General features: G+C 41.6%; 2 protein-coding genes across 4 annotated transcripts in view; both read left to right on the plus strand.

Annotated features, from left to right (window-relative positions):
* The first annotated feature begins 2,707 nt into the window (after window positions 1-2,707).
* npy (neuropeptide Y) lies at window positions 2,708-4,496 on the plus strand. Its single transcript, XM_012874210.3, has 4 exons — window positions 2,708-2,816; window positions 3,078-3,265; window positions 3,986-4,075; window positions 4,158-4,496. Exons 2-4 carry the CDS (start codon window positions 3,078-3,080, stop codon window positions 4,177-4,179), a joined length of 300 nt encoding a protein of 99 aa, XP_012729664.1. The 5' UTR covers window positions 2,708-2,816; the 3' UTR covers window positions 4,180-4,496.
* Window positions 4,497-10,184: 5,688 nt separating this feature from the next.
* mpp6b (membrane protein, palmitoylated 6b (MAGUK p55 subfamily member 6)) overlaps window positions 10,185-27,769 on the plus strand; it is a 31,839-nt gene continuing 14,254 nt past the window's right edge. Inside the window, exons 1-3 of one of the 3 annotated variants that reach the window (XM_036145011.1) lie at window positions 10,185-10,311; window positions 23,410-23,466; window positions 26,148-26,413. In XM_036145011.1, coding sequence (XP_036000904.1) covers window positions 26,293-26,413 — 121 coding nt within the window. In that variant the 5' untranslated portion in view covers window positions 10,185-10,311; window positions 23,410-23,466; window positions 26,148-26,292. The remainder of the gene's footprint in view (window positions 10,312-23,409; window positions 23,467-26,147; window positions 26,414-27,769) is intronic. The other 2 variants (XM_036145012.1, XM_036145013.1) reach the window with 2 other exon arrangements.

Here is a 27,769-nt window from a genome sequence, read left to right on the forward strand (position 1 = left end):
CTCCTCCATTGATTCTCTACATAGTTTATGACTTGCAGTCATTAAACTGGGTATTTGGACTTTTGGGACCATGGGCAAGGGTTTGGAAGGCCATTTGTAAACCACTTGAAGTGCAACATCGCGCAGTGTGGACTGTTATTCACGAGTGGGAGACATTTAAGACAACTGTCAATCTTCCCATATAAGGAAGACCGGACCAATTCAATCCACAAAGACAAAAAAATGTCCATGATAATAATAATATGGCAGCACACAGAGAAGATCAAAACAGAGATTTTTAGCCTTTGTTCAAATCAGTCCCATTGCCTGTTTATGTTAAGCCAATGTAATGGCCTTCTGACAACAACCTGTGTCAAACTGTGGGAGCACTTTGACACAAAGATGTGTTTAGGGTTCATCAAACTGCTCTCTGTTGTTTTTTTTTTTTAATTGCCGGCTTGCACAAGCTGTTGTTTTTTTTTTTTGCACGTGTAATATTGGCACCAGCATTGGGGGGTAGCTTACGCTATTAGGTGTTTTGGCCTTTTGTATTGTCATGGTAGAGGGACTATCACATTATACCGCATGACAACAATAAACGTCAATGTATTTTCTTAGGGTGTTATGTGAAAGAACAACACAAATAAAGGTACATAATGGTGAAGTGGAAAGAAAATAGGTACAAGGAACCACCTTTATTGCAATTACTAACTGCTTAGATGACTTCTGAGGACAATCAGTTGCACTGGGTTAAATTTAAGGGCTTTTGAGTGAAGGAGCTTTTATGTGGCACTTTTGGATTGTTTGTCAAAAATTTTGAAAAACACGTATCCCTTTCCTTCATTTTAAAATGATGTGCTAATTGGTTTTGGTCTATCTTACATAAGCCTGTGGAAATTATAACGATTCTATTATATTCCATAGGGAAACAAATTAACCACTAGAGAGACAGAAAGCATGGGTGTCTCTCAGCTAATATATATACATATGTATATATATATATATATATATATATATATATATATATATATATATATATATATATATATATAAGTAAAGTAATTATTGAACACAAGAGGGTAAATGCTCTGCAGTGGCTAAATCAAATCCCAGTTCTCCATCCTAATGAGAATTTCTTGATGGAGTTGAAGCTGGGGGAAAATGACAGCAACATGCCAGCCTGACTGACACGTATCTATGAAGACTCAGTGCTGGGATGTCATACAAAGGTACATCTACTGATCTCAGCTGGGTGAATGTTTACTTCAGCTGGTAAATTCATTCTACTTTGAAATGCAATGTTGTAATGGGACAAATGGGACAAATGGTAAAGGGATCTGGATCATTTTTGCAAGGTACTATACCTTAAAAGTACAGCTTCCCATAGTAAACGTCTTGTTTAAGTTGTCTGCCACCAGGGCGGTTGATCTGAACTGTGCATTCAGAGGACATGCATTTGGTCACCTCAGTGAAACTGAATAAAAAAACCCAGCCTGCATAAAAGCCTTCTGGAGATGGCTTTTTCCATCTAACATCTCTGATCTTTCAGCTTTTTGTCCTCCGTGTTTACACATCTGCTTCAATCACATGTCAGCCATCTATGCGGGCTCACGCTGCTTCCTTCTGAATGATGATATACCTGTTGAAGAGAGCCTTCAAGGGCGCATGTGTCTCCTGAAGAGGAGTCGATCTTCTAATTCCTGCCAGTCTGTCATGACTCTACGCGCCACGTTATCTCGCTTGTGTCACGCTCCTCATCTCCCTCTTTGCATCCTGTGCCATAGAGAAAAAAAGCACTCAACACATCCTCTGAGAGAGTCAGAAAGCAGCGTTGCCGAAGAATGCTGATTTCTGACAGATTACATGGCTGCGAGCTGCCGCACAAAAGGATTATGAATGGGAGGTAAATGAAGCTCTTGGTGATACACATTCCCAAGCAAACGCTATTTGGGTTTTCTTATTAAGTGGGTCTCTTGGAGACTGGGCTCCTCGTCGACGCATCTCCACGCTCACATTTGTGCCTTTTGTTCACGTCGAGAGCCACACTCTCTCTTTCTCCATCCGATTGCAACGAGCTACAAAATGAAAATGAATGCAGTGATTCAGTCCCGTGCATGTGAGTCGGTTTGAGATCCTTTTTTGTTCCACACCACCCGGGGCGTCTGCTTTTGGTGCGGAGGCCACGGGTAGAAGTTTCATTTGAACCGGTCCCAAAGTGAAGCATCCCTGGCATTCTTTTGCAACTTCAGATTAGACGCTTGATCTCGTTTTGAGAAAATAATCTTGATTGTGAAATAATTTGACTTGCTTCCTCCCTGTAAGGAACTTGAATAAGCTTCAAAGCACTGGATTCAGGATATTTCTTTTAGTGCACCTTGTGCACACATCGAACATGGGAGATAGTCTGTAAGCATTGAGTAGCTACATTTTTTTTCCGTGAAGATATATTAGTCTGTATAATTCAGTCTGTATGCAAAGTGAAAAAGTTATTACCCTTGTAAACTAACATCTGTGCTTTCCAGTGTCTCTTTGGAAACAAAGCTTATTGACTCACTCTATTTTTAGTTTGCTTTTCTGTTATAGTAATACAAAACTACACACGCACATACGCACCTTAATGAGAGCATCAGCAGTGACGTTCACACAAAGGAAGGCAAAGACCCGGACCAAACAGAGCGAGGCTCTGACGTTTTTTTTTTTTTCTTTTTTCCTTTTTTTCCCCCTGCAGTGCGTCTGGCGCGCGCTGATATAAACCCCATGGCGCGCACCGAGCGCGCAGAGGAGCAGAGAAGAAACAAGGCAGCGCGCAAATCTCACTCAGACCTACTGAAAAAAATGTAAGTACTTTGAAATTCTTACCGTTTATTCTGAGAAACAAAAACAAAAAAAGTCAACTATAATTTTTTGATTACTGTTTTGGCTTTTCTTTCTTTCTTTTTTTTTAATGCATCCGATTGTTCATTAACCCCATAAAAGTACAGCTTTGAGTGCAAAACCAAGTGAGAAAAAGTTGTCATGTGTGACAAGAGTGGGACATTTACCGCAGCCGGAGTGTTTTTTAGTCATTACGCAGACGGGTTCTGTCTTCTCTGTGTCAGATGCATCCCAACTTGGTGAGCTGGCTGGGGACTCTGGGGTTCCTGCTGTGGGCGCTGGTCTGCCTGGGAGCCTTGACAGAGGGGTACCCGGTTAAACCGGAGAACCCCGGAGAGGATGCTCCGGCGGAGGAGCTGGCCAAGTACTACTCAGCCCTGAGACACTACATCAATCTCATCACAAGACAGAGGTGAACTAACCAGAGCCGACAGAGAAGAATGAAACGGGAAAGAATAGAATCAAATGGTTATTTTTTAACATGATTCAGAATAATATTCACAACAATTTTGTTAGTAAAAGTCTATCTATCTATCTATCTATCTATCTATCTATCTATCTATCTATCTATCTATCTATCTATCTATCTATCTATCTATCTATCTATCTATCTATCTATCTATCTATCTATCTATCTATCTATCTGAATAATTTTGGTTAAATGATTTTCATTGGGAGTATAGATATATTTTATGGATTTTATTTTTAAATTTCCACTTCTATTTTCTACCACCTGTTTGCAAAAAGAAAAAAGAGAAGAATTTCCATGACTGCCAGGATTTTCTGTCAAGTCCCCCACAGTTTTCTTCTGAATGTGAGGGATTTGGAAGCCTCTGCAGGCGACGAGCAACTCCAGGATACCTGTGGTCCTGATATGACTTATCATCAAAAGCACAGAAGGGGAAGATGTAGCCTCCCGTGGTGCGGCTCGTGTCTCTGTTTCCTTAGATTATGGTCTGACTGTAATTAGTTTTCATTGATCTTATAATTAGACATAGGCCAGATGACACAGAGACGGGCAGGGAAATGAGTTCTGTTTTCTTTGTGCCAGTTGCTGTACATCCGAAACAAAGTGAAACTCTTGGTGCCGAGCCGTGTGGATTCTCAAACTGATGCTCCTTGTGTGTTTCAGGTATGGAAAGAGGTCCAGTCCTGAGATTCTGGACACACTGGTGTCAGAGCTGCTGTTGAAGGAAAGCAGAGACACGCTTCCACAGTCAAGGCATGGATGGATCCCTCTGACTTTAAGTTCTCCGTAGCCTTCACACAAAGCTGATCTCTCTCTTTCCCTTTACTCTCCGCAGATATGACCCATCATTGTGGTGATGGCTCTCACTCACCCGTCACCTCGGTCGCCTCTGATACTCCCATGTCTACGTGTCTGTCAGCTCATGCTGCCCTGCACCGCCCGATCACCGCTCTGTCTCCGTACATCACCTGTCTGAATGGCCGCGTAGCTTATCTCACTCTCTGTCTGTGTATGAGCTACAATTAACACAGCTTACAGTACAGTCTGTGCCACAAAACTGTAAATAGTTTATTTAGAGTCCTCATCTGGGAACCCCACGATAAGACATGGAGGAGGGGGCATGTTGATTGTATTGTATATTTGTGCTAATAAACAAACACCGTTTGAACAAAAAGCATTTCTGGCATCTGTTTGATGAGGTACTCGCGCATGCTTAAGCTATTAGGTGGGTCAAGCTCTTGTTTGGTTCAGTAAGTCACTGGCGTGATTACAGGAATATGTGCAGCGCTATGATAAACTAGTTGCCTATTTTTGTTGTTGTTCCTTTTGGTGTTTTGTCACAATTAAATCTTTCAGATCGCCAAGCAGATTTTCACGTCGGACAAAGTAACCCTGATTAAATATAAAACGCCATTTTCCGATGATGATTCCCTTTATTATGGGGAAAAATTAACCAAACCAACCTTGGTCCCTATGTGGAAAAAGTAGCTGCCCCCTAAACCTGGCTGTGCCCCCATTGGTGCCAACAGCTGCCATCAAGCATTTGGACCCGACAATAATCTGTCTTTTACGTGAGGGCAGATATTTTAGTTCAGCAACATTGGACGGCTCTATTTCGGTCTTGCCACAACATCTCATTCTGATTTAAGTCCAGACTTTGACTAAACCACTCCAAAACCTTTACTTTTGTTTTTAAGCCATTCAGAGGTGAATCTGTTGGTGGACTTCAGATCATTGTCCTGCAGCATAACCCAAGTTTGCTAGAGTTTAAGCTCAGAAACAAGTTGCCAGACTCTCTCTGGTGCTTTAGTTGTTGTTCTAGGTCAGGGGTCTGCAACCTGTGGCTCCAGAGTCGCATGAGGCTCTTTACACCTTCAGCTTTGGCTCTTAAAAACTTAGACCAAATATGCGAGGGGAAAAAAATTGGTAAATGTTTCTAAATGTAAAGGTAATTTAAAATTGCTAGTTCTGCAATATACGCATAACAATTCCAGAAAGAAAGAAACTAATTGTCTATAGAATATTTTACTATAGATAAATGAAGTATCATTTTGTCAATAGGTTGCTTTTTCATTATTTTGATGCCATTTGCTATAAAAATCAAATGTCCAATTAAAGAAAATGCATTAACCTAAACATAAAATACTGTTGGTTAAATAATAACTGTTATTTAACCAAAAGTAAACTAATTTCCTGTAGAATAATATAAAAACAAGCTCTTGTTTCAAAGAGATGTGTAACTTTTGCGGCTCTAAACAGAATTAGTTTAGCTGGACCATGGGCAAAAATGGCTCTGCGGGTTGTAAAGGTTGCTGACCCCTGTTCTAGGTTCTTGTCTGACCTCACGGATGAGTCTCTGAATAGTTTTGGTTGGCCAACCACTCCTGGAAAGGTCCAACACGTTTCCACATTTGGCTGAAATCCCAAAAACTTCAGTGATGATGTTTATTTCAACAGGGACAAGGCACAATAAAGAGCATGCCAGAATTAGCCATAAAGGCCAGGTTTTTTTTTTTTTATCTCTACTCCTTAAAGGCACCATACAAAACATAATAAATATAAATACAACATTTACAAATTAACAAGATACTTCCATTGTAAAATTTGTTGCATTTCAAAATTTGAATACATCTGTTAAAATAAGAAATGAATCAGGTAGCATATTTAAAAATATTCTTTAAAAAGCCTTAAAAAAAAAACACAACATAAACAAATCACTACAATACAGAACAATACATGAAAATGCAAAACTGATCAAATAATCCCATAATCAGTGGCTGCAAAATTCATTATCCAGGAGCTATGATTTCAATTTGTTGGAGAATGATTTATAAGATCCACATATTCTTATGTCTCATGGTATTCTATTCCAATCATGAGAGGCTTTCACTGAAAATGACCAAACGTACCTCATCAAAAAGGTACAGTAATGTCCCCTCTCGCAGTAGCTCTGGTGGTCCTCGCAGACAACAATGTAACAAGTGCTTCAAGGGGAGGAGGGAGGTGCAAGGCCATTTTAAAGAGCAGACAGAGGTTTGAAAAGATGATAATTTTCTCAAATCGCAGCAGGTGATGGTTTGTGAGAAAGAAATCTTGGCATTCATAAATATTTTTGTAGCAGAGTTAGACGTACAGTGTCTTGCATACTTAAAATTAGCAGTGTGTTTTTCTCCCCAACTGGATGTTTAATTGATACATTTGTGTCAATTAAAATCCCCAGGTATTGAAACTGTTTGACTAATATCGAAAATATTTGCTTTTCTCCCAATCGTAAATATGTCTGAGTTAAGTGTACTTGCTTGTCTTTTAGTAAAATACAAGCCAACTGTTTCAGAAACATTTAGTTGCCATGTACCATGGCCAGTGTAGATGTCACCTTTTGTTCTTACCATATCTAGATGACATTGTCAGTGTACACTGTCACAGACTGATGAGAGTCATTACTATAGAAGCTGAATAACAGTGGTCCAAGTGTGGACCCTTGTGGGACCCCAATAGGTCAGCCCCCAGCTGTAGAGAGTTAGTTATGTACTTTGACATATTGTGTTGTATCTCTCAGATAGGAATTAATCCATTTAATAGCACTCAGTGACAGGTTAAATGTAATGATTTGGTTTCTCATTCGTTTTTTAATGTTCTTTAGATCATAACTTGCATTTGTTGATGTTTGACAGGCAGGTTGGATTCAGGTGACTGATTCTGCAAATCAGACAGCCATCAGGCCTGAGTGTAGCTAATGAAACTGAACCAGAAATTACGTGGACAATCACAGTTGATTCATGATTTTTAAAAAGAGGCAGTTATATTTTTCGATGAATCTAGAGATTGGGATAGCTTTTTTATTTCAAAGAATAAAAGCATCATTGGGATGCAGAGTAAAAATCCAAAACAGATGTGACATGGCACAAAAACAAACCACACAATAGTGACCCCAAAGAGAAACATTATGACTACAGATTAAGGTGGTGTTGTAGCAGAATGAGTCTTTACCATATGGATGTTTAGCAAACTAAATCAGGAACAGAATAGTTAGCGGAATAAAAGTTATTGGAGGAGATTCTTGCTGTTTTCGATGGCTGATCGTTGCAGCCGACGCTTCTGAGCCAGATCCGCCAACGTTGAGCACTCGACTCCTCTGTTTAAAGTCCTTCGTATTAACATATTTTTGGAATGTAGTGAAAACTGTGCTTTACTGAACCATCCGCAAGGCTGGAACATCCTTCCACCCAACATGAAATAGTCATTGCAAGTTTTGTAAAAAATTTAAATAAAACGAATACGCCCCGGCAGTCAAACTTACTCAGCCGTCTCTAAAGCGTTTCTGCCTACCAACATGGTGGATCGTGACAGAATGCCCGGATATGACATGAGAACCACAGACCAGCATGCACTGGGGTGGGCCTATGTTTTTTTTTTTTGTTTTTTTTTTTGTTACCAAAGCAGGAAGAGGAGCACAAAAACAATAGAAAATGGATCTTTAAATGTTGCTTGTTAAACTGGATAAATAAAATGTAAAATGCAACTTGAAAGTTTTCTACATTGGACTTCTGTTGCCTGCGCGTGAAATACACCGACAGTGCAGCAGTGGCTCGCTAATGTTGGATGTTTGGTTTGACGAACTATGTGATCGCTGCTACATGTAGAAAGGGTGTAAAGAAATAGAAATGTATTAAAAATGAATCAACTGTCACAAACAAAACTAAACTTAGAAGCACTATCTTTCCTCAGCAATCATTTTTTGAATTGTTAAATCTATGAGCGTGTTACTTTATTTATGCTTTTCTAATGTGAACCAAGAAGAATCAAGAATCTTTTTTTTTTACCATGGTGAAATTACCTTTGAGGCAGATATCGGTTTGGGATACACACAAATAACATGAGACATTTACAACAGACTTAATATTTACAGTTTTTATTTTTATTTTTTTAACATTAGAGGACACAAGCTACTATCAGAGTCTAAGAGCTCTGATATTAGTCCCCTTGCAAATGATATGACCCATGTTATATGGATCGGTCCCTCCTTCATGAATCTCAAGTAATGAGGAAATTTTTGTGTGGTGATCTTGAGGTTTCATTTACACAAATGTGCGATTTGATATTGCTGAGAATAAGAGCGTGCAAATAGGCAATAACAGTACTCATTGTAATTTGCTGGACCACAAACTTCAGCAGGGGGTGATTGCCCTCACAGCTCTTGGAAAGAAGCTGTTTCTGAGTTTATTAGTTCTGGATTTGATGCTTCTGAAGCGTTTACCTGGTGGGAGAGGGGCAAACAGTGCATTTCTCAGGTGGGTGGGATCCGTGGCAGTGCGTCTGGCCCTTCTCTGGACTCGTGTTGCATACACTGCGTCCAGATCCTGTAGACGGCATCCCACAATCCCCTGCGCTGTCCTCACCACCCGTTACTAAATCCTTCCTCTCTTGCATTGTGCAGCTCCCATACCACACAGTTATGTTGACATAAAACGCTTTCTATTGTGGCAATGTAAAAGTTATGTTAATGTTATGATTTATGATTAGATATTAAAATAATTTCAATATTTAATCAGTTTTAATATTAATATTAATCAATTTCTGACTATATTTAATAATAAACCTTAACACATAAGATCTAGATGACATGCAAAAATATGCAATTCTATTAGACAGTCTCTATGCTGCTCTTCTCATGTGAAGCTTTATTCGGTTGTTTGGGTGGGGTTGGGCGTCTTTAGTTTAGTTTATTGCTCGTCTTCAGGCACTCCTTTACCTCCTGAGATCGAGTTTGGACGTGCAGCCACCCACACCTTGACTCCTACTCCATAACTGCTAGTAGGCTCTATCTGTGGACTCAGTAGGAAAACAAAATACACCAAAAAGCAAATAAACACGATCTGGCAATCACAAAAGATGTATAATTTTATGTGTCGTAGAAAGGGTCCTGTAATCTCTCAGATAGCCAGCTAATGTCGCCCTCTTGTGGCTCCGAAGGGTAAGCGGTTGCTCTAACGTCGGAAAACATTTAATTTTCAGTGCTCTGGTGCATCTTATGGTGATTGCCATGCAAGATGACATCTAGGCAGTAAAAGGTCCAGACAACAACAGTCTGGAACAGAAATATTCATGGAATTGCCTGCGAACACTCCGGACTGTCAGTTTAGGTGGAGAGCTTAAAGTTATAAATTCTTATATAATAAGTTAACTATTCAAAGATTGGGACACTGTTTTGCTACCTAGCCCAGCTTTATACTTCTTCACAACCTTATCCCTGAGCTACCTGATGTGTTGCTTAGTCTTTGACATACACAGCATCACATTGGTTATACTGGGTAATGAGGTTTCTATAATGTTCTCTAACACTGTGACTGGTTAAAAATATATTTTGTTTAGAGGCGTCAGAGTTAAAAGGGCAAAGTAAAAGGCAACATTTTCTTTCTGAAAACTTGGGGAAACCTTATATCATTTCCCTAGCTCTTCACGATTAGTGTGATATGTTCCATCAAATCCCGATAAAGCGCATTAAAGTTTGTGAAGGTACCCATGCTTTTGCAAAACAGTTTATAGGGGAAGTGCAGTTTTTTTAAATAATTTGCTCCCTGCTTGTTCTCTCTCCGAACGTCTTGAGTTGCTTTCTGTCTCTTATTTATGAAAACATTTTATTTTTCCGATGTACTCACTAACTCAACCATCCAATAAGCTTTCGGTCACGCTCGTGTTTCATAATTACTATGCACCGTAGATGTAAAGATGTGAATGGGCGGTGCCTTGCATTGTGATCAAAAACTAAATACTATCTACATTTGTCACGGTTGTAATGAGTCGCGGCTGCTATTGGTCTGTGCGACATGACGTCAATGTTAGGGGCGGGGTCTGGTTGTTTGATTGGCATCATGTTCTCGGCAGTCTGCTGCGGGACCAGGACAGACAGCTGAAGGAGGGGGGGGGCAACTGAATGTCCGACCCCAACAATCCGTGGATCACCGCGAACTCACGCGCGCGACCTCCAGGTAAGTCACGTCTCGTGGGCGCATGCGAACCGTGGACGCTCCAGAACTCATTCATAAATTGGTGTTGAAATGTCAGACAAAGACACTTGGCGCGGTTAAAAGGCGCAGCGGCAGCAGCAGCAGAGTTTGACAGAGGCAGAGCCTCCCTGGGCTGTCAGAACACGTCTGCGCTTAGATCCAGTGGTGGGTTTCAGTCGGGGTTTGTCCTTATCCCGTCTCCTGCCATGTAATCGGGAAGGCTCTGACGCACGGTTTGGAAGTGTGCGCGCGCCACAATGAATGGGCTCGGATGGGTAACAAAAAATGGCCGCACGTGAGGGCAAAAACGGTGTGAGCGTTTGCTATAGCTGTCTGGTCAGGCGAAAAACGGCGCAAAGCGTTTGGCACAGATCTCTGCGCACCGGTCCAGCGCGCCGCCGTGCGCCAGAGCCGCGGCGTAGATTCCTGGCCGGGAAGCGATTAGAGGAAGGAGCTGCGGGACAGACTGGAACTGTTACCCCATATCCCGAGACTACCTCCACTGGTGTGAGAGAAAAAAAACAAAAAAAAAAGGGGCATGTTAGGTCACGGGAGGCTGGACAGATTTTATTTGCCTTTTTTTTCCTCTCTTTTTTTTTAAATTTATTTTTATTTTTTTATAAGAACTGACATTCTGCTGGAGGCAAGACCAAATGCTGTCATAGATTTTTATATTTTTTCTTCCTGTCAAGCAAACTGGTAGCGAATCTAATAAGAAGAATAAGAATAATAAGAATAATAATGTAGTTACACAATGTCTGAGCCACTTTAGTGTGTGTGTTAATGGGAACATAACTGCAGCACCTAGAGCCAGCCAGACGCCTTTTATATGTTAAAGAGCAAAATATTTTTTAGAGCCAGGAAACTTCTTGAAATCAAACAAAACCCCATATATACCTAACAATCTGTATTTCAAATCAGATAAAAAAAAAAGTCACACCCTCAACACCGGAGATGTCATTATCGCATGCGGACAGTGGATTGTTGTCTGTAAACAGCAACATTTGGATCAGCAGCATCTTTTTTTTCCCCCTGACTAAGGTTCTTTTCACACCTCATTGCCTGGTTAAACTTGGTTCGACTGGAGACAAAATTGCAAATTTTCAGCTGGTGCGGTTTGCTTTCATGTTGCACTTTTGTGCAAAGGAACCAAACCTTATGACCAACCTGTTCACCCCCTCGCCTGTGGTGGCGCTGCACTGAGAAACGTAGAAGAAAAGAGGTTGGTCAACAACACAGCCCAACTTCCTTTTCCACAAAAATGGCAACAAAATGGAACGGCAACAGGTTTTAGACGAGTTATTGCCATAGTGTTTTTTGGCAAGTGCCAGACGAGCATACTTGACCATGGAGAGTGTTATATTTTACACAAGGAAAGTGAGATGGCTCAGTATGAGGCGGCGCTGTGGGAGTGGGGGTGCATAAAACCCTTTTGAACTGATGTGATGCTTACATAGATGTTGAATAATGTATTTACAATAAATTATTTACTTCACTGGTATTATTGCTGTTACAATTGTATTTACCCAGATTGCCCTACAAGGTAGTCCGTTTCCTGCTTTGGGAGAGGCCTCTGGTCTGCTTGGCATTCCCATATGCATTCGAACCGTTCCAAAGTTCAGTTCACCTGAACCGAGACCTCGGTTCTGAGATAGACCCGAGTTAGCTTTTTTGGTCCACATCATAGTTCGATTGTGCATTCACACCTCCCAAACCGGAACCGAACTTTCTGAGCAAACGAACCAGAGCCCAAATAAAGCGGACTAAACAGGACTGGTGTGAGCACACCCTAAAATAAGACTTTGACGGGAATATGCAGAATGGATGTGTGGCTTTGGCGTCACAAAAAAAAAATGGATGCGGTGAGCACTTTTACTTCAAAGATGGAAAGATGAGCAATAAAAAAGGACGGATTTCTCCCTACACACCAAGAATAGTTTCTCCGATTTAAACTCTTTTTTTGTCTCAGGGTTATAAACCAAAACTTACTAGTCACCAACTACATAATCAGTAGACTGTGACAAAAAAGCTTTTAAATTGCGCAACAGGGTGCCAGTTTGCTAGGTCTCCAATTTCCTGCTCTGAGACAACAGCTCTCATAACTTCCTTTCTCCTCCTCCCTGGAATATGTCCGCATATAACTCTTCACTTTATTCGGACAGGAGACTTCGCTGCACTACTTTCCCTTCAGTCGACCATTATTTTATGCATTGCCTGCAATCGATGATCCAGGCATAACGTCATCACTCTTTGGCCACTTCTCGGCTGCCTACTGCGTGGCCTTACATGGTTCTTCATTTCAAACTTGGAAATGTATATTTGTTTGAGCTACAAGTGTGAACACAATTAAAAATTGTATAAATTCTGATATGCTGCCTTTAAGCGTACTCACCTACTATCCACCTACTATCCACCACACTATCACTAACACCTCTTTTATAATTTTATTTTGTCTGTTTTTGTTTTTTTGGTGTGTGCAATTTTTAACACATCACCTTGTGAACTAGTATGGATATTCCTTAAATCAACTGTACGAGAGAAATTAATCAGTCACGTTACTTTATTCATCAGTTGGATAATACCTCTGGTATATTACTTTGTGCTGAAAAGGTTGCTTGTTTTTTGTCTGGACTTTCTTATTTGGTCTAGCAGTTGTATCTGGTGTACAGCACTTGAGCACTGACTAAAAGAGCTAAGAAGGAGAGACCAATAGGTTGTCTGTAACTTTTACTAAGTTGTGCCCAGGGCCAGTTTTAAGAGGACGTGGGGCTCCTGGGCGAGAGCCAGTTCTAGGAACCTTCCCAGACAAGATCCCTTAATGCATGAAATTGACTATGCTTCCAAAGTTACGTCCATCATCTTCTAGAATTGTCGACTCTTTCAGTCTGAAAATAGATGTTTGTATTTGTGTGTGTGTGTGTGTGTGTTTTTTTAGAACTTACTTATAAACACAGAGGCACAACACGTTTTTCTAGAATTACTAACTGACCCAAAGCGTTTTTAAGATAAGGCAAGCCTATATAAGACAACGAAATACAACAAAGACAAGAAGGGAGGCAAGGAGCATGCACTTAAAGCTTGTTATTGTTGTGTCTGACGTGCCGGGGGTCGAGGGTCAGGTTAGAGGCAGGTCTTCGACATCCATGTTTTCAAATATTTGTGTGTTGCTCAATTACAAGTAAGTCCAACGGACTGAAAGACCTCACTGTGAAATTGGTTTGCCCTTCCTTAGAAACTCTAGGCTTCACTGTGACTAAGTTAGTAGAGTGGTTGTTTTTGCAATCGGAAGGTTGTGGGTTTGATTCCATATTCCCCCTTGTCCCATGTCAATGTTCCCTAACCCCAAGTTGCCCACGACTCTGCGTATTGGTGTATAGTGCGATTGGGTGATTGTGACTCTGGGGTGCAGAACTTGGAGTGGTCAGTATGACTAGAAAAGCGTTATATAAATTCAGTCCATTTAACGAATGTAATTTAAAACAGATTGTTTGGACCCTCCAAAGACAACGGGCTCCAAGCTCATAGCTCTGTAAGCACTTGCTAAAAGCCCGGCCATGTCGTGCCTACAAGAAACCCTGGATTTTTTTTTCTAAATGATTCTTAAACTGTTTCAAAGTGCTTAAAATACACCGTTAGTTTAGACAAAAGCTGCCGAAATGATTACACAAACACTCATTCGGCCCCCCTGGTGAAATGGGGAGGCACCTAAGCAGCCACTTAGTTTGCGTATGTCCTGGGCTGGCTCTGGCAGCCGTCAAGAAATCTCAGGGCCTTCTTACTCAGAGGAAAACACGGTGCCACTTGGCTTGGATGAAAAGTCTGTTAGCCTTTGCCAGGTTGCACGGAGGGAAGTCTCTGGATGCACTGCGACCTCCCTGGGGATCCTTCCTTAGAGGGACTGTCCAGGCTAAGGGACCACTGAGAGTGGATCACGTTGCGTCCAAATTTGGTTTGATGTTTATGTCTCTCATAACCAGATTTGTTTATGCTATCATAACAAACAAAAGAAGGATATGGAGACTGAGCCAGCCCAGGGCATTAGAGTAATTATCTGGTCCCTGAGGTTGAGTATCCAGTGAGAGTTCTTACTCAGAAGCCAGGGGTGACCTTCATTGTTGCCAAAGTAGGATGGACCAGCCTTCCCATGCCCTTATGTGTTTCCTTCCTGTCAGCAGGAGGGAGGAAAAGACAAATTTCATGTCAGAGAGGCAGTCAGAGACCAAATAAACTCAACACACTGAAGCCTCTTCTTTTCTATTATTCATACTGTGGAATAGAGGCAGTGAAAAAGAGGAGGAGGAAGTCAGTGAAACCCTCCCAGGCGTTGACACCACTTGTATGAGGGAGCTGACATGTCCCCTGTCCTACACCAAAGCCGGTTCTTCCTCACTGTTAACTCAAGACTTTCACAATAACAGCTGTTACTTAACCAGCTAGCGAGAAGACACACACTCGCTACCAAATGACGCACTTGATATTTGGATGACTTGTGTGTCAGGAGTGCTGGTAGGAAAAGGAAAGGCAAATACCTTTTTCAGTTATGGCTGCAGGCTAAGCAGCTGGTTCACTTGATTACATTAATCCATATTAGAAAAATACTGGGGCGAGCCCTGAGGAAGTCTGAGGGCTCGTCCCAGACTCAAATTTTGATTTTAGCTCATGATATCTGTTATTACAGATATCCATTTTCAGCTATGCAGCTTTTATTATGTTAACCGTAATGGCTGTAAATCCTGAAAACACATGCACAGTTAAAGAAAAAAGAGCAAATCAAAATCGAATTACCCATCTCGGTGGAGATAACATTTAAAATTGGGTGTCCAACTTTAAGGGAGCTCTGGCGTTGATTGTAAGGCTCGTGGGGGCGGGGGAAAGAAAAGCTCTTGGGGTGGCCATTCTGTTTGTGTAGACATTGCATGTTTTCAGTATAATTATATGTATGTATGCCTTTAAACTGTTTTTGTTTTCCTTCACATAGAAAGCCCATCATTTAGTCGTCCATAGACATAAATAAAGGAAAATGGAGGTTAAATACCCCCCTTAGCACTCTGAAAACAGAGGGATCAAGATGAAAGATTACAAAATATACTCTACATATACTAGTTCAGACCCTTGTTATAGTGCACAAAACCCTCATGTGATCCTAACATGTCAAATTTCCCGTCAGATTTCAGAGATCAGACTCAACCTCAGTCTCTTAAAAGACTAAATATCGAGAATCTCAAGGCACGATCAATTTAAGGGAAAACTGCACAGTTTTGCAGTACTTGTTGGCCTGGTTACTGGACGGTATACAAAGGTCTGAATAATTAAATTTTCAGAACAACTTCAGCTTTGCGGAGCATCAAGTAAAATGTAAAATAGTGCCGCCCCTCCCTCACCTATTGCTTCAAACTGCTGGTCAGCTGGCTTAAAGATGTTTCTCCTTAGTAGGTTTAGAAAAATAATTTTGGTCGTGAAAGATGCTGTGAGGGTTTGGAAACAAACGAAGCCCCTCCCAGCCCTCTTAGTTATCGTACGAGGAGGGATGGGTAGATAACAGCTGACAAGCCGCAAATGACTCTTCTCTTTTTACTCAAGCAGAAAGCCCAACTAGTCAACCAGCTCCAAAGTACCACTGCCTGCTTTCCGCCAGCCGATCGGCAGGTTTTGCGGCAACAGGTGGGGGAGGGGAGGACTAAATCACGTTATGCACCAAACATCTGGAGAAACCTGTGGACACTGGGATCTCAATGAAAGCACTCCAAGCTGTGAGAAAGGTGGAAACCTGTAGCGGGCCAACGAAACGGCGGCTTTTTAAACCATTCCATCTTTGTGATCGGCCATTTTCTTTTTTCCCGCTATTCAAAGACTTGACAGGACACACCCCTTTATTAATTGTCCAATCTTTTCCCTCCGTTCCTTCCAAAGCCATCACTGTTTCTATTTACCAGCCAACATCACAGAAAAATCCCTTTCCCCATCTTCTAAACTTTGCAGCCCTGTTAAGTGCTGTTGCATCGCTGTGCGCTTCCCCTTCCCCTCCCCCCTTTCTTTTTTTTCTTTCATACTAATGATCACTTACAGGCGGCCGTGCAGCCATGGAAGAAGCAGACAGCGCCATGTGGCGGCTCAGATTATGTCACAGAGTGCTCGTTATTAAGATTGCTGTGCGGCTGCCGCTGAGAGGTTTTGGCCAGCTGACATCCCGAAGTCTGGAACATCACCGGGGGGAGGAAATTTAGGTTGTTTTTTTTTTTTTTTTTGCTTAATGTGTGCTAATGGAAAGGAAGATATTGAAGCAAATGGCGTTGATTTAGATTCCAGCGTCAAATAATGATTCAAGAGAAGGTTAAACGGAGACGGGTTCTCATTTATTCCTGATAAATAGACTGATTAAGAAATCCAGCAGCTTTAATAATGCACAAACTGCTGGTTGGAGAATATTCTTGAATATTATGTGGATATTGATCTGCTAAGATAACCATCTTAAAGGTAGCAGCTTAATCCTCTTATTCAGCGGCTGTGGTAGCGCATGGGGTGACCTACATAGGGTTTGACTGGAGGCAGAGGGTGATGGGTGAGAGACATGACAGGAGGGGCTTGGCCAAGGGGGATGAGCACCAGCCAGAATGATATATGCCCACAAATGCAAAGTGCTTTGATAAATACGTGTTGCACTCCTGCAGCATTCAGACTGTAAGCTATAACCTCTGCGCACCAGGGCCAAAAAAACATTCTTAGACCCCGGATGGCATCTGAATGCCCAGATTGCTTCTTTGTGATTATCAAGCCATTGGGAAGAAGCGAAAGTGACTGCTGTTCTCAGTGTTGTGTACATTACAAATCCCAGGGGCCCAGCATGGCAACAAATGCCAGCAGATGCAGAGAATGAAAGAGAGTATTGCCTTTAAGGGGACTTTATACGGCGCCGTCCAGCATGGTTGGCATCCTCGGTGAAGATGAGGAAGCCAAATTCATCGTTTACTGCAGCCATTCTGCGTTGGAAAAACCCCAACCTTTGATTTGAGCGCAGTTATTCATTGTCAGAGCCGTGTTAACAGATAATGCTTTTTAACAAACTCACTGATGTCACATTGTTGTTTCGGCCGCGATGGCTGGGGCCGATACTGCTTAAAAATAACATCTCCGATTTTATCACACCAAATCCGATTCATCAATTTTTTCCCCCTCCTTTTCGTTTCACAAAAAGAAATTAAAGGAATTATTTTAAAAACTGGCTTTTGTGTCAAATATTTTGTTAGGGGGTTGACCTGAATTCAAAGTACAACTGAATACAAGCTGTGAAACATGCTCGTAAAAAAATGGTTTATATATAAACAATGAAAATCTAACTAAATGTTTGCTGCTAGTGGGATTACACAATGAGCTAAGAACAGGCTTCACTGCACTTGAGTAACCTCAAGCTAACTTAAAAAAAGGTAAATTAATAAATTAAAGTGCCTCGTCTTATGGCGAAAAGGTTTCCTCCATACAATATTTGGACAAAATATTTTTTTTAAACATATATTCTGTATTGCACGCCATTCTCTTCATGCCAGCCCAATGAGATTATTGGCAAAATAAAGTCCAGATTATCTAAATCTTAAATCTTAATCTTAAAAAAATGTTAAATTTGAATTAATCGATTAAATCAATATATCATCCAACCCTAACAACCACTTTCAATGCTGTAACCCCCTTTTAAGTCCAGCAGATTTAAAGTTAAACCAGCGTTTTTTAGGGGGAGAAACAGGCCCCACTGTGCTTGATAGTGGCTATAAGGTGATTTTCCACATATTCATCCTGCCGTATTTGTTGCTGAGAAGCTCAATCTTAGTTTTATTTGACCACAGCACACCGTTCCAGATGAGGCCCCAATAGGATTTGAGCAAACTCCACACATTTTCATATGCGATGTTGGGACGGAAAAATATTTTTTTCTTAGCAAGCTTGCAAAACTACCAGCTGTGCGATCCAGTTGATGTTATGGACACTTTGGGACTCTGAGTTGCAGACAGGGTCTCCAACAGTGAGATTTAGGGATTTGAAGTGGCCTGTGGCTAAAAGAAGTGGTCCTCTGTGTCATGCCAGAGTTATACCGCAGGAAAACAGGAAGTCATGGATTACTTTAAAAAATGGTAAACCTCAGAAAGCAAATATATAAAGTTAATAAAAACACTTCAATAACATTTATTTCAAGTGGGTATGTGCCTCTGGGAATTTTGCTTTAGAAAAACGTGTTTCTAAGTAAGTAGATTCCTCCCTGAACCTTGTTTTTCCAAACATTTTCAATGTCTGATCATGTTGCTGCAGTAAAGCAATGACATATCTTTACATATTTACTGAAAAAAAAGGCCAGCTAATATGACTCTCCTTGTATGTACAGTATGGATGTTTTTAATAACGCCAAGCAATGCGTATTACGAATAGCTTGACTTTTTTTCTTTTCTTCCTTCTGCTTTAATATCGTGCATATGCACACACGCATGCCAACCTGAGCTAAACAGCAGCGATGCTTTGTTCAAAAACAAACTCTCTGATCCTCCCTCATAATCCCTCTTCCATGAGCTGTCCATCATCTGAGCGCCTGGCAACCGGGGGCATTTAAAGGGCTTTCGTTGGCTCCTTCATTCAGCCAATGGCAGCCAGGATTGCAAATGCCGTTTTTTTTTTCTTCTTCCTCCCTCGTTCTATCTCTGTCCCAGGAGGAGGTACGAAGATCCGACAGAAGCCACGCTAAGATACACTATGAGGAGCTGGAGTAACAGGACACTGTGGAGAATAAAGGAATTAAGTTAAAATGTAACTCCTGTAGATGCTGCATGCAAATGGACTCATGCACAAAATTATCCGCTTTTATTGCACCGAAAGCTATTTTCCTCCCAAAGTTTGCTTGGGAATTCAGTTGGCAAAATGTTTTAGTCGGTGTATTATCAGTAGAAACTGATTACAAAGTTGTTAAGCCGTCACCCGTAGCTCTCTTTGTTCTTTCAGCACTCTCTCATGTCTTTCCTCTCGTCCTCCTGGGACTTCAGAGGCTTCTCCCGCTACCCGGTCTAATCTTTAAGGATTGTTCTCTCCTCATCTTCTAGGCTGCCTTTTATGTATTCCTTTCTCTCATGCTCTGAATCTCTCCCTCGACTCCCTGACTGGAAATCTCCTAACTCCCTCTGCCAGTTTTTTTATTCACTCCTCAACAACGGGTTGCTGCCCTTCCTTCCTCTTTCTCGGCTGAGTTTTGGTCCTCCCTCTTCTTCTGGACCTTTGACTGATTCATCCTGTCTCCTGCTCTGTGGAGCGGATTATTTGAGGAGGAACTGTTTTGTGTTTTCCGTCTCTATTAACATTCTTCCACAGGATATCTTTCACTTCCAATAAACTTGCCCATCTTGATCTTAATCCTTGTTGCGTAATCAGACGACCCCCGTACCTCCTTTAGCAGGGGGCTAGTTAGTACAAGGAAAATGAGGAGAAATGGCTATTATTAAAAAAAATTTAAAAGCTACATTTGCAACATTGAAATAAGATCTTTTGTTGAACAATTTTAATGTTTTTTTTTTTTTTTGCATCCTCCTAAGTATGCAAAGGGTGGCATGTTGACTCCACAAAACTGCTCATCTGCAACAGTGAATCATGTTTGGGTTATGTTGTTGTGGTTTAATAGCCCGTTCATGCTCAAACTCTTTGGATGTAGCTGAACGAAAGTAATTTTGCAAAGAGTGGGGGGGCAGAATTTCTCCACAGTGCTGCACAACCAGTTATTAGGTTTGGAGGGTAATATCTTGGGATGCACCAATATGAAAATTTGGGCCAATATCAATATCCGATATGAATATTGCTGTCATGGCTGATAACCGATATCTACCGATATATACTATATTTCTGTTGTGCCAGTTCAGACGTGACAGAAAGCGGGCATCAATTCGGGACGTAACGGACTACGTTACCCATGATGCAATGTGGTCAAAATGGCCACCAACTCATGTGGTCAAAATGGCCACCAACTCCCATCACGCAACACGGCAAAATGGCCGCCGATCAAGATAAGGTTGCTATGGTGATGGCTATAAAAGCCGATCACACACGACAATCTTCCTTCTTCCCTGGCTTTTAGCCAACCCGAGAAGACACACACACAGCTGTTTCCGTTGGGCGATCCCACGCCACGTGTTCGATTGCTCGCTGGACCGAGATTTTTCGACGCAACGGTTATTCCCTGCTTTTTATAACAGGAGGTCGACTTAAATAAGTACTTTTAAATTCCCTCTGATCAAAAGACTGAGAGACGCCGCATCTCCCAGTGATCGAAGAGGACCCCGCTTTGTCTGGCCAACAAAGCGACTGTTGAACCCGGAGGAAGAAACGAAGGAGCTTTTTCCCCGTGCCGCTGCAGCCTGCGGACATCTGCGCTCGTCAAGACGCGTCCAGAAAGCCGCATTTCTCTGAGCGCTCCGGACCAGCCCCGAGGCATCTCAAAGTAACGGGGTCTTCCCTTTTATTTCTGTCTCACCAACAGGGTGTTTAGAAGTGCCTGGGCAGGCGTTAGAACTTTGCAGGTGTTGGTTAATGCTTTTATTCCACGACGAAGTTGGAATTATTTTGCTGAACATTTTCTTTGTATGTGCATGCATTTTACAATTGATTTTGCTGTTTGATTTGTGATCCATCAAGAACCCCGCCGTGGGTTACCGCTTTATTTCTTTTCATCTTTTTCCCTGCTTTCCCCCCTCTCTCTTTTCGCGTCTTCTTATCAATTTAATCTTTTTGTCCGAGCTCAAGTCGCGGGCTTTGCTTTAAACTCCCAGTTAGCTGCGCCCCTCGAAGCGAGGCATTATCCTATCAGCGTAAGCGTGGTTACGTCATTAGGACCTCCCCTCATACGTCATCGTAGCAGCCATCTTGGGAGGGTGACGTGTATCTGAACTGTAGGTAGCTTAGCTGAACTAGCTTTTGTGTAAGACATCAAAGCGTCCAGTGAGATTCCCGAAGCTGTTCTGTCTGTCAATGCTGATACGTGAAATGCCGGTGTTTCGAGGGCGGTGTTAAACAACTTTGAGTTAAGTTAAGATCTGCTAACCGCTCATTTTAATCCATTGTTTATTTTTGTTTTGTTCTTTATTTCCACATATATTTTTGCATGTTTTAGTTAGTAATGAGTAAGAATTCCAAAGTTGTTGAATCAGAGAATTACTGTAACAGGGAATTGCTTTTGGTTCAATAAAACCAACGACTGCGGAATAGACATTGTTTTGTATTCAATCCAATTCACAGTTGCCTGGGTATTCATAATTCAGAGCTAACCTCCTGTGGAGTTAACATCTGATATTAATACAGAGACAATATCATTGGATGGTGATAAGGAATAAGGATTTAAACTCTAATTGCAGTTACATTGGGGTTCTCACGGCCTGCTGGATAAACCTGGTCGGTTAACAGTCCGACCTGATCATTTATTCCAGCATAAATGAGTTCATAACAGCAAATTAACTAATACATTAGTGGTATAAATACTTATAAGCTTATAGCTAACATCACCACCATTTGAACTATATTTGTTATAGCGGAATTTTGAGTTGAATGATTTATTATTTAAATTATAATACCAAATTATAATTAATAATAATAATAAGCATATTCAACCAGCTTATGGCATAACATTTCTCTAGCCTTTCAACACCCTCCAAAAATGACCACATCGCTAACATTGCTTAACTTCTTCACTGTAACATGCCCAAACAACCACAACATGGCCAACCCCCCTCCCAAAACACAGACAAATACAAAGAGGAAGTAGACCCAGTTTTACTTATGGGACCTTAACCAATATGTTAAAAAAAAAGACTAACATCAACCAGTACTGATCTTGATGCCGATACATTGTGCATCCCTAGAAACTATTTAATTAGTTTCTAGTGATGAGTACAAAGTATACCCTGTCACTAGCCAATCATGCGTAGGCTAGGTCTCAGCAGTGGGTAATCTGTCAGACTCAAGCTTGGAAATCTCATACTTCCTTTAATGAAGGAGGGAGAGTAATGAGAATGGTTTGTAAGTAAAAAACCTTTAGTCTACCATTCAAGCCAAAGGTACAAACAATCATTACTGGTGGTTTAGCAGCTTGTGATTATCTCCAGTGCTCGGTGGTGGAAGGGTATTTAGTCTGTGTGTAGTCATACTGTGATAAACAGACTTGTAAAATGTTTCTTTATGGTCTGTACGGAACGTCAGGACTTAATTAAGGACGTTGTTTCTAAAGGTGCTGGGGTTAGGGTGCTGGAGCCTTGCCATAGAAGTCAATAGTCGAAAAGTTGAATATACCCTGGACAGGTTGCCAGTCCATCATGAGACAAGGGTCAGAACTTGGTTGTGAAATTAAACGCGTATTTTTTAACTTCATTTTCTTTCGCTGCTAGGTTTTAAAGCAGGCACCGCCAGGAGTTTTTATATAGTATATTAAATATGTATCTACTCGTGCCTCTCGCTCAGTGACCGCTGGAGATAAGCCCCAGCCCCCCACCCAGGGGAGAAACCCTGCAAGGATAAGTGGGTATAGACTGCAGATGGATGGATGTGTCTAATGCAAGTCAGTTTTTCAAATGTATGCTGCACACTGAGTGAGCATGGCCATATGAAAACAATCCCGTAGAAATCAATTTCTAGCCTCAAACTCATAAACCTCTGCGTGATGCTCTCTGAGCGGTTCCTTCACGTCTGAGTTTGCATCTGAAAATGAAAGCAGAGCCTTCCCGGAGGGGGGGGGGAACCCACGCTGCTTTGTCATTACTTCCACAAAACAGTGGCCGTTCGCTTTGTCGACTGCACAGCCCCAGCTGATGATGCAGGCATGCTTGAATAGCCGAGCACAATCAGCTGCTTGGGATATCTCTGTTCGATGTTCTTCAGACAAACCAGTGGCTGAGTCTGCAGACCGTGGGTCCTATCTCACAACAGGCAGAGCTGACGTTGATCAATGAAACAGATTATCCACGGCGGACAAAACATTTGTTGACTGTGTTTGCCTGGTGGGCTAAACGGTTATGTCCGAGCGTTCATGTTAGCGCGTGTCAGGAAACCAACACATTGTGCCTCTCTCTGCAGGTCTTCGCTGCGTACTGATGAGTAGCCTGTAGGACTGGACTGCACCAATTGCTACAGGTAAACACACCGTCATCCGTGCTAACACACACACACACACGATGCTTTTGGAACAAGTTTCATGATAGGTCGATGGCAAAAATTGCTGTGCTTTGAAGTAGAAACTTATCAGTCACACGAGCACATTTCTGTGGGTAATGATTGAAATGATTTCCAAAGCCAAATCCCAGAATTGGATAACCATTGTAGCACGGCAGAGTGTTTATCATTGAAAAAGTTTATTCTTATGAGCAATGTTTTTCAAAATTTTCTCCACGACCCACTGGCGGATATATATTTAGGTCTGATTGGTGTACAGAGTTATGGTACACCAATGCTTGTACCTCAGCAGGACATGTGTGCTGTAACGCCGTATAGTCATGGCCTGCTTGAATCCCCACTTTCCTGTAGACGTAATTCAGTCTGTTGAAGGGGGCCAAAGTGACTGGGACGTTTTACCAACAGATAACGGTGAAAGAAGGAGAGACAGAAACTGTAATCCTGCGCTTTCGTGGCCGGATTAAAACCCTGTGTCCAAAGATGGGGGAGGGGTTGACTGGTAGGGTTAAGGATGGGCTGGATTAAAGCCGACAGATCTGCTCGATGCACAGCTGTGTCACTGTGGCAGGAGCTTGGTGGATGCTGAAGGGGAGGAGCCTCTTTTTGATTCGTCCCACTTTTCTCAATCGCAGTGGAGTACTTCAAGCCTCGAATTTTGAAATGCACTGAATAAACTGAGTTTATGATTTATCTTGTGTACAGTCTGTGTTGTAGTTGTTGATAGATAGATAGATAGATATCTGCTGGTATTTGTTGACATAGATAGATCTCTACGAACAACCAGCTGACTAAACAGTGGAGCGGTTGATAGGCCAATCAGTTACTCACTAATCACTGACCCGACCAACCAGTGAACCAATAGACTGACCAGTCAATATGATAACCAACAAAACAAGACACCTAATCATTTAACTAACTAGCTATGGCAAACGGTAAAGAGTAATGATAATAATTTTTTTGTCGTTGCAGCTTTGTACAGTCCAATAAAATGTATTTTCTGCATTTAACCCATCCCTTTGGGAGCAGTGGGGGGAGCATTTGGGGGGGCTTGCTCAGGGACCCAAAATGGCAGTCTGTTGGATTTGAACCAGGAAACTTGCAGCCTTTTCTGGACCAAAATGACCTGCTCTAACCCCTAGGTCACCACTCCCCCTAGTAGAAAGAGGCACAGTAAACTGATGTGCTGAAATGTTTACATTTTTGCTGACTGTAACAGCAATAATTACGTCCAAATGTCTATTTGTGTATATTTTCTTTCTAATCTGGGCCATGGTAATGCTTAAATGGAACACAGAAGAAACCCTGAAGCAAAGTTGTTGTCTGTTTTAACATTAAGAATGTGCTAAATGCCTAAAAAGAAGCTAATAACAACAAAGCAGCCTTGGCTGTTTTATACTAACTAGAGTGGACTAGATGGCTGTAAACAAATTGTGCATTAAGGAATTAATAAACTTCTGACCTGACCTGACCAATATTAGCATGATATCAACAAAATGAGCCAGATTAAGATCTCAGATTACAATGCCAAGATTCGTCATGTCCAGGTCCTTCCCCTTGCCTGCCGTCTGACTTCCATAGCATCCGATCTCTGTGACCATCCCTGCGGGGGGGGGGAGCCCACGTGAAGGGATCGTCCTGTCGGTTTTTTAGCCGAGCCTCTTCATTTGCTAAATTTGCTAATGGAAACCTACTAGCCTTAGCTGTTTAGTGCTAATCAGCATTTTAGCATAAACTCTCATGGCAAATTGGCAACTGAGACTCACTTCTTGACATTTGGCCTTATGTTGCCATCTATGATAGGTTTCCTTAATTTTTCCCCCATTCATTAAAACACAACACCAAAAGGAGAAAATGTTTGTCTGGTTTAAGTATATGCTGTGAAAGGATCCCACAGTGAGTGTCTTGCCCAAAAATATAGAATCAGTGGTTGGAGCATCTTAAAATGCAGCCCCAAAAATGTGTGTAATTCTGTCGGCGCAGCCGCATGTTTCCTTATTTAGAAAGCTGCATAGTAGAAAACATTAATTCTGAGCGAGTGGATAACCACTAACAGACCACAACTACATTTGGGACACAATCTGCACAAACTGATCTGCACTTGGAAGTAGCAAGAAAAGGTAACTGAGTATGAATGGAATAAAAAAGGAGGAGAGGAGCAGGAATGTAGGGTCACCCCCCCGTCAGTTACACTTACGTAAGGTTACTTACGTAATGACAAATTCAACGTTAGTGTTTATATGTGTGCACGCGCGCTTTCCTTCCAGTCAAGACGAGAAGGGTGCCTTGACTTTGGTTAGTTAGGGTGGGGGATCCTAGAGGAAGGGTACTCAAGCAAGCGCAGCAGGAGAGGATTGTAGGGATTGTGAATGCATGTGTGTTTCTGTGTGTGATCACCCAAAAAAAAAAAGGAGGTGGAGCTGAGCATGAGAAGGTATTAAAGTCAGAGTACGGCAAGGGGATTGAAAAACACTGAATTGGTCATCTTTCTTTTTCCTCATCACTCTCCTCTCTCGTCTATGGATATTGTCTGATAATAATCCCACTCAGTTTTCACTTGTTTTGTCTAATATTGTTCATCCTCTGTCCCTAATCCCCCCCTTTTCCCCCCTACATTCTTCGTCCTGTTTTTTTCCCCCTCATAGTTCAGTGGGTCGGATGTGCCTGAGAAGAACACGGACATAGGTGGAGACTAGAAATCATAGCTACTACTACTGGTGGTTTACCCGAGGTTTGACATAGCGTACTTGTGGAGGTAGGAAAGACAAAAGAAAGGAGGAGGACCGGGCTATGGTCACAACCATGGACGATCCCTGTCAGAATGGGGTACAGGAGGAGGTGACCTCAGGACAACCTGCTGCGGAGAGGCCCACAGATTTGCAGTCCTCCCAGGGAGCAGAGACGTCTGGAGGTGAGGAAAAGGGGGGTGGGGTGGGGGGGCATATTCTCTCTGTCTTTATAGGGGTGGGAGAGTTAAAAAAAGGGTTTCTTTTAAATGTCTGCACATTTAAAACAGTAATTTTTGTAAAGCAACACCGAAAAAATGGCTGAATTTCTAGGGGAAATGTATCCGACAGTCCCTGTCGCGTTACTGAGCAACTTCAGGTTCAAAGTGTAACACAGTTTAAGTTTTGCAATTTATTTGTCTGGAAATTCAAAAGTAAATTGAAATGATTTGTTTAAATTGATTTGTACCAGGTTTATAGTGTGGTTGATTATGGTTCTGTGGATGATACTTCTCGAAAAGTAAAAGATGCATGGCGCCTAAATGTAAAACAGGCACAGTGAAAGGGAATGGTCTGACCTATTTTTTTTATTTTTTTATTTTTTATTTTTTTTGCTTTAAGACATTAACAGGTATGTTTTTAGATAAGAGAGAAAAAAACAATTCAGGTATAAAAAATGACTGGAAAAAGGGAAACGTGCATTTCAGGATGTACAGGTGTTTAATCTTGGTAATACTTTTAACACATATTTTTTTAAACACCAGACTTGAGATTTACAGTGGCTCTGAATACTTGTCCACCTTAAGATATATTGTTTGCAGTTCAACAACATCATGAAAAACAAAGGGGGCTTATAGTGCAGGAAAACAGAAAAGCTACAATACCCTGTTAGCATCAGTGCCCACATTTCTACACTAACACTTTGTTGAAGCCCTTTTGGATTCAGTTTCAGCGTTCCATCTAGTTTGGTAGGAGCCCATCATCATCCCGCATCTTGACTTGCTGATACGTGTCAGCTCTAACTCGCAACGGCTCCTTAAATCCTTCAGAGCATCTCTTGTCTGCATCCCTGTCTTTAGGTGATCACACAGCTTTTCCATGGAATTTAGTTCCAGACTCTGACTTGGCCATCAAAAAGCTTACATTTTCCACTCATTGGGGCATTATTGCTGAAAAAAAAAAAAAAACTCTCTTCAGCTTCTTGCGGACAGCTATATCTGACGTCAGCTCTTACGGATATTTGGAGCATCCACCTCAAGAACAACACAGCTTAAAGAATAGGTGGAACACTGATGGACCCTTGTTGAACCCCTTTTCAGCCCAGACCACAATGCTGCCACCACTATGTATCGCTGTGGATATATTGAAATAGTTTTTATCAAGTTTGGTTTCATCAGATCATAAAGGAGGAAATACACCAGACGCATTGCAGCAAACGCGCGTCCTGCGCTTAGGTTAGCATTTCATTTTAATCAGTCAATTAATTTACATTAGAAGCATTATACACGCGTACAAAGTGCGTATTTATGCTACGTGACGCC

The sequence above is a fragment of the Fundulus heteroclitus genome, chromosome 13 (assembly GCF_011125445.2).
Source record: "Fundulus heteroclitus isolate FHET01 chromosome 13, MU-UCD_Fhet_4.1, whole genome shotgun sequence".
Classification (NCBI taxonomy): domain Eukaryota; kingdom Metazoa; phylum Chordata; class Actinopteri; order Cyprinodontiformes; family Fundulidae; genus Fundulus; species Fundulus heteroclitus.

Coding starts and splice junctions, on each gene's coding strand:
- npy (XM_012874210.3), top strand. CDS start 3,078: ATGCATCCCAACTTGGTGAGCTGGCTGGGGACTCTGGGGTTCCTGCTG. Junction 3,266..3,985: donor AATCTCATCACAAGACAGAG/GTGAACTAACCA, acceptor TGTGTGTTTCAG/GTATGGAAAGAGGTCCAGTC. Junction 4,076..4,157: donor GACACGCTTCCACAGTCAAG/GCATGGATGGAT, acceptor TACTCTCCGCAG/ATATGACCCATCATTGTGGT.